The sequence below is a fragment of the Capsicum annuum genome, chromosome 3 (genome assembly GCF_002878395.1).
Source record: "Capsicum annuum cultivar UCD-10X-F1 chromosome 3, UCD10Xv1.1, whole genome shotgun sequence".
Taxonomy (NCBI): Eukaryota; Viridiplantae; Streptophyta; class Magnoliopsida; order Solanales; family Solanaceae; genus Capsicum; species Capsicum annuum.
In genome coordinates, this window is record NC_061113.1 from 238,113,641 (window position 1) to 238,121,288 (window position 7,648).

Sequence of the window (7,648 nt, forward strand, 5' to 3'; positions counted from 1 at the left end):
TATTTTGAAATTTTTTATTGTTAGGCCCGAAATCGAACCAACCTGTTTAACCAAGCCCGAATCCAAACCGGCCACGAAATCGAACCAACCCGTTTAACCAAACCCAAATCCAAATGGGCCCATAACCTAGATAACTCTCACTGAAAGATTTCTAGTTGACTCGGCCCGACCCACTTAACACCCATAGCTTAGATTATAAAATGACAAAAATTGAGGTAGGGACAGCATACAAAAGCCCACTTCTGACTCTAACCCCTTTTTCAGTGCCCTAATCTATATACTACTAGTACTACTATTTTCCAGCTCCAGCTCCTGGAAAACTCATGACATTTTCCTAATGGCGACAGCAGCATTGATAATCTTCACCATCGTTACTCTTTTTGCCGTTTCCTCTCTAACGGCGTCAGCTGAAACTCCGTTTGTGGTGGCCCGTAAGAAGGCTTCTGTACTAAAGCTCAAGTCCGGTGCCGAACGGGTCTCCGTTTCAATTGACATCTATAATCATGGATCTCTGTCAGTACTTCGACTTATAATATTTTTTACCTGGTTTTTAATTATGTAAATTTTATTTAAAAATATTGAATAGTTACATGTCTACAATCACTGTCAAAATTAAACAATTTGAGCTCGAAATTCGAACTGTTGCACATGAGTTGGACAGAGAGAGTAATAATTTGCATTTGTTGTTGTTTGAACAATTTGATTCAGTTTTTTTTTTTACTAGAATGGATTAATTCCTCTTATAAACTTGTAAAATGAAATTGGGGATCAATTCAATTTTGAATGGGGCGTTACATTCATTGTTCAGCTAGCAACTTTAGTGCAAAAAAAGCATCTGCCAATCTAGTTGTCTTGTTTTTTACTGCGGATTTCTCGATTTTATGAGCTTGAGTGAGGTATAACTACGTGTCTTGCTAATTAAAAGCTTGTTTGAATGGTTGTTGTCTATCGAATTGTATTTTGTTCTTAGTTTAAATACAATATTTATTTTGATTGTTAGATGTGTGGCGCTATTTTTTAATATTAGAGAGTGAGAACAAACAATTTGTGATGGTTGAAGCAAGAGAAATGTAGTAGCAACAATTGTGAGGGGATCTGTAAAGAAATTTACCTCCATACATAAGTGATGAAATTCAATTTTTTGTTTTGAATGAAACTATGTTTCCTTGGAGAAAGCATCTCCAACAATTCAAGGAACCAAATAATGGAAATTAGTTTTATCAAGGAAAAAACTAATTTCCTTGGAGTAACCGGTAAAGTTGTTGTCATGTGATTAGTAGGTCACGGGTTCAAGCCTTGGAAACAGCGTCTGGCAGAAATGCAAGGTAAGGCTGCGTACATTACACCCTTGTGGTGGGGCCCCTCCCCAGACCCTGCGCATAGTGGGAGTTTTAGTGCACCGGACTGTCCTTTTTTTAAGTTTTATCAAGGAAAACAGTTGGTGGCATAGCAAACAAAATTTTGGATTCTTTACTTAGCTTGTATTAATGACGGCAGATAACACCGGCAGAGGAAAATCATGTTGTTGAATTGCGGACATTAAAAAGCTCTCTAGATCAGTATTATATTTAGTTCTGTTGTTTATATATATCTCAAGTATAACTAATAACTAATAAGTGCCCCTATATGTTCTTCAAATCCATCATTCGCTGTTAAAAGATTGTCCGGTCTTAAGGGGTTCTGTTAAATTGCGCCCTTAATAGTTAAATCATGATTTAGTCAGCTCTGCATCTTCTTTTCTCTAATCTTTCTTATCATGCTTTAGAATTTGAGGGTGGTGATGCTTCTCACAGTTCATAAAATATTACCAAATTCTTTAACCTTGGATTGATATGGGTTGCATTTACCCCGATCAATCTACCACACGTCACGTCCTTACTTGTGTAGTAAAGGATACTGAGATGCTGCTGCAAACCATTTTACATGAGTGGGTGTTTAGTTGTTTTTATAGACTTGATAATCATGCACATCAACTACTAGGTCCTGTTCTTTTACCCTTTGCTTGAAAGGAGTATAAAGTTCAATCTATCTGAAGAAACTTCATTTATGTTCTGTGAAAATTTGCAGTGCTATATATGATGTAAGTCTTGCTGATGATAGCTGGTCCACAGATATATTTGAGTTTGTGGCTGGAAACACGTCCAATTCATGGGAAAAACTTGATGCGTGAGTGAAACCTTTTGCACATTCAAACTTGTATTCATGTCCTGTTCCTTGAGCCTCTCAAATCTTTCTGTAGTTTGTCTCATGCACAACTTTTATTTTGTCGTATGTGTTGGCAGTGGCTCTCATGTTTCACACGCTTTTGAGTTGGAATCCAAAGAGAAAACAACTTACTACAGCGCACCTGCTGTCATAACATATCGTATCCCTACGAAATCAAAACTTCAGGTTTGATTATTAGAAAATCTGTTAAGAACCTATTTGAAGCCTTCAATGTTTTATTTCACGGTTCTATTTTTCCTTTGTGTTGACTATCTGCAGGTAGCATATTCTACCCCTATTCCTGCACTAGAAACCTTAGCAGAAAAAGCTGTTGCCCACAAATTAGATTTGGTAACTTTTCCCTCCTAACACAAGCATGAGATATGATTTCCTTATAATTGTTCTGTAAACATTTCTTGCTGTTCTGACTAATCATTGTTTCTTCTTTTACCAATCGGGCTGTTTTGGACTTGCTGCTCGGTCTCAGGCAAAGGTAACTTGAGACCTCTTCGTTATTCTATTCCATTTGATCACTCAAAGTTTTTCAGTTTCACTGCCACAAAACGGAAAAAAGCAAGTGAAGGTTCTAATAAGTACCTTTCTGGTAGTTTGTAAGCGGAAGTTGTTCCAGTATTAAGGGTGAGTAATGATCAATCTGGAAGCTATTCCTATTTGGAATAGTTCTGAAGCAAATGTTCCCAATCGAAGTAATTGCTAGCATATATACAGTAATTACCTGTGCCCGGGCTATGGTCTAGTGGTAAGAACACATCCAGTTATATGTGGGTAGCTAAAGGGGCAGGCCCATCATCTATTGAGTTTCTAGTTGTGTGTTAATATTTTCTTTGCCAAGGTGATGCGAAGATCTCTTTTTGATAGTACTTTGTTTTCTTTGTGCAGAAGTTGCTTGCAAAGTATGGATCCCATGTTTCTTTAGTTCTCATCGTTGCATTGTTCGTGCGAATTATATCTAGTCCATCTTTGAAATCAAGTGCGACGAACGCAAAGAAAAGACACTGATCATCATCTGCTGTAGCAAATTTCTTTCACAAAGGCAAGGCCTGAATCCTGATACAGAACTTTCTTCATAAGCAAGTGAAGGAAAACATTTCAGTGTTACAACGCATACAAATCTGTGTAATTGCATTTTGATGAACTGAAATGTATTGAATGATTTCACTTGGGCTATATGAAATGTTTTAATGAATTACTAAAAATATTTATACAATTAAGTTAGTTAGTTACATGTAAAGGATTGAAATTGTAGCATCATAGTTGTGACTCTAACCTTAAATGCTAGTAAGTCAAGAGTTAAAAACCAGTCTCCCTTGCTGTTATGCTAGTCAAATGTTTTAGGTAGGCATAGGTCGGTTGGTTTGGTTTTTTATTGAATAAAAATCATACCAATTATGTTGGTTTATTAAAACTATAAATTAAATCCAATCAACATAAAATCGATTTTTTCGGTTTAGATTTTAGTCGGTTTTTTTTGGGTTTTCGCAGTTTTTTTTAATAATCTTTATTTCTTACAATTATATTGTGATTGAAGATTAGATCAAGTATGTTTTCACTCATGCGCTAATGAAAAAACTCAATTATGAAAAAATAAGGAGCGAAAAACTCTCTTGAAACTAAAAAGTAAGATCAGAGTGAAAAGTTTAAGTTTTAAGCTTATATTGGGTATTGGATCATTTTATTAGCAATTAATGGACAAATATTACAACTTAATTAATATATATATATACAAGCGCACCTACTTTTTAAATATTGAAAATTAATAAAACTAATTGAAAAAGTAGATTATAATTAATATTTTATGTATAAAAAGTTTAATTATAATAAAAAGTTTATATATATATATATATATTATAGCGGTTTGATTTGGGTTCGGTTTGACTTTTTTTTTATTAACACCAAATCAAGAATAGTCAGTTTTTTTTTCAAACGTCAAATCAATCAAATCAAATCATAAGTTGATTTTTTTTCTTGGTTTGATTTGATTCTTCGATTTGATCTATACACCCTTAATTTTTAGGATAATTACGAATATTACACCCTTGGTTTTAGGATAATTACGAATATTGAGGGGAGAAATGCTCTCTGTCTGCTCAAAGTAGTAAGATTACTAATACAACACAATGCATGAGAAGGCCAAAATTTAAGCTCAAATCATTTCTCCTTTTTGATCATTCTCTCTTTTTAATCATCTATATCTATCTATAATCTATATCTATAATATATTAAAAGTGTAAAGATCTTTAGAAAAGTTATTTGAACTTTTTAGCCTTCATAAGACACTCTCCGAACCGACTGATGTTGAAGAATCAGTGGATGAGTTGTGGTTAGGGGTGAAATGCCACTCGAACCCAGAGCTAGCTGGTTCTCCCCGAAATGCGTTGAGGCGCAGCAGTTGACTGGACATCTAGGGGTAAAGCACTGTTTCGGTGCGGGCCGCGAGAGCGGTACCAAATCGAGGCAAACTCTGAATACTAGGTATGGCCTTAAAATTAAAAAAGAGGGGTCAAAGTCGGCTAGTGAGACGACGGGGGATAAGCTTCATCGTCGAGAAGGAAACAACCCGGATCACCAGCTAAGGCCCCTAAATACAATTATACATAAATACTAATAATATATATTTTTGGAAAAATAAAAAATCATTGTTATTAAAGAGTCCTAATTATAGTACCTTATATTTAACAAATAAATACAATCGCAGAAGTAAATACTAATAATTTCTATTTTAAAAAAAATTATAAATTGCGTGTACTATTTTTTAATTAAGGTAAAATAATTTTCTTTTCTCATTTTAATAGGAATATGTGATAGTAGTATAATTTGTTTAGATATAAAATTTCTTTAGTATTTTTAATATTTATACGTAAATAATAATTTATATTTACCCTCATAAATGTAGGAACAAAGGGCCGTGCAAGGAATTTCAATGGGCATACACATGATGTGGTGTAAAAGTATACAAATTAATAGACATCCATTTAATTGATGTTCCTTCTACCTTCACCTAATTTCAATAGCAATTTCACAATCAAGTTACAACAAATTGTCCAATCTTCTTAACAGAGAATAACACTTGCTTTTATCATATTATTTTATTTTAATTTACAGATAGTCGATGAATGTCGGTCGGTTTTGAAGAATTTTTTTAAGTAAAAAGTTAGGTTTAACTGTATTGTTTTAATATTTCTATTAATGTATTGTTTTATGGTAGTTTACAGGTCGTAAATGAATGTTAATCCGTTTTGAGGAATTTTTGTTGACCAGCTTTGAGGAATTTTTGTGTATAAAGGTTAGGTTTAATTGTATTGTTTTGATATCCCTTTTATGAAATTATTTTATTATAATTTACAGGTGGTAGATAATATCAACTGGCTTTGGAAAAAAAAATTAGGTAAAGATTAAGTTTAATTGTATTGTTTTGATATCTCTGATTTGAGATTTTTTTTGTGTGTTAGGTTTAGATGTATTGTTTTGATATCTGTGTTATCATATTATTTTGTTGTAGTTTATAGGTGGTAGATGAATGTTCGTTGATTTTGAGAAAATTTTTGTGTAAAAGTTAGATTTAATTGTATTGTTTTCATAGCACTATCATTGTATTGTTTTGTTAAAGTCTACATGTGTTAGATGAATGTCAAGCATCTTTGAGAATTCTTTTGGTAAAGATTAAGTTTAATTAAATAAATTCTTCATCTTTACATATTCAAAAAGTGTTGAATTTAATTATTATACGCATCTTTATCAATTTAAACAAATATCCTATTTAGTGTAACATTGAAATTCATTAAAGTGAGATACACGCGCAAAACGCATACACCTAAATTAGTATCTCAAAAATATAGGAGTAATATATTTTTATATTTAATAAGTAGTAATTATTAAATTTTTATTTTTACTTTACATGATGATTTATAGTAACATGGTATCTATATACGCGCGAAGTGCGTACACCTAAACTAGTATCCCAATGCAGGGATCCTATTACCCTGAACTTTTAAAAGTGGAATTAATCCCCCCTCGCCCCCTCCCCAAAACGCTATGTTCAGTTTTGAAGTAGAAAGGGAATTACACGCGCCAATGACATATTGACACGTGTATTTTTATTTAAAATTATTTTTTATTTAATTTCTTTTCCATTGTTATTTTCTTCTCCATTTTTATTCATCAAAATCCACAAAAAAATTACTAATATTTTGATCACATATGTGCCATCTACCTATCTCCATCAATAACTCAAACAAGAATGACTCAAAAACAAGATCAAAATTTTCAACAAGAAGAAAAGTGTAGAATTTTTTATTTTTTTTTTAAGATATGGCAAAATATCCAAAATGTAACAAATACGAAATAAGAATCCAAAATTGAAGTAGCAGCACAAAGCCATTAATAGGCTAAAGCATTGGCATCCAACATCCCAAACAACACTATTACAATCTAAACATTGGCATCCAACATCCCAAAACAATCAAAAACTCAGAAACTTCCTATTGTCAATTACAAAAAATTTCAAAATGCATCATTTTGAAAAAAGAATAAAAAAAATCATAATTTGAGAAAATCATCTTCACAAATTTCTTGAGAATTCGAAATTTTAATTACTATCAAGATTGTGCCGACAAATTCTCTTCTGCTGCCAATAGTGGGTTAGTTGATGATGACAATGATGGTTTAATTTTGCTATTTTGATAGAATTGAAGAAGACCCACTTGATGTGTATATTGAAATTGGGTCAAATTGATGTAATTGAATTGGGTGTATTGAAGATAACTTTTTTGGTGTGTGTGTGATGAAATTATATTCAATTCAATTCCAAGTCAACATTGGAACATTAATGGAGCACCATTGAAGATTGAAGAGAAGAAAGAAAGAAAGAAGAGAGAAGAGGAAGAAGATATAAATGAAAAAATAAATAAAAAAAACTTTCAATTTATAAAAATTAGAAAATTGATGGGTTGTTTGACCAAAAAAATAGTTTTTTAACGATTTTTTAACACTTTTACGTGTCCAATGCGCGTGAATTACACGCAATGATTCAAGTGGGTTGATATATGCCATTAAAATACATAAAAAAAAAAGTGTAGGGGGTAATAGGACCCCACAAAATTCAGTATGCTCAACTGAAAATTCGATCAAAGTTCAGGTAATTTTTTTGAGTACTATCCCTATCTCAAAATATAGGAGTAATATATTTTTATATTTAATAAGTAGTAATTATTAAATTTTTATTTTTACTTTACATGATGATTTATGGTAATACAGTATCTATATCTTATTTTAAATCACATATTTTAAATATATTTCTTTCCTTCTTAAATCTCAGACATATTTTTACATAAATGGGACGGTAGGATCAGTATGAGTTGTGGTGTGATTGTAAGATTGTTGCCTTCTTAATTAGAAATTTTATGTTTATAGTCTGAAAATGGAG

The 7,648-nt window shown here is 32.1% G+C and overlaps 1 protein-coding gene across 2 annotated transcripts; it reads left to right on the top strand.

Moving 5' to 3' along the window:
- The first annotated feature begins 227 nt into the window (after window positions 1-227).
- Window positions 228-3,422, top strand: LOC107862865 (translocon-associated protein subunit beta). Of its 2 annotated transcripts, XM_016708566.2 has the most exons (6): window positions 229-513; window positions 2,068-2,166; window positions 2,283-2,391; window positions 2,485-2,556; window positions 2,693-2,698; window positions 3,106-3,422. In XM_016708566.2, the coding sequence occupies exons 1-6, from the start codon at window positions 338-340 to the stop codon at window positions 3,223-3,225; spliced, it is 582 nt and encodes a 193-aa protein (XP_016564052.1). In that variant the 5' UTR covers window positions 229-337; the 3' UTR covers window positions 3,226-3,422. The 2 variants fall into 2 exon arrangements, with proteins under 2 accessions (XP_016564053.1, XP_016564052.1); XM_016708567.2 differs by lacking the exon at window positions 2,693-2,698 and having other exon boundaries at window positions 228-513.
- The last annotated feature ends 4,226 nt before the right edge of the window (window positions 3,423-7,648 follow it).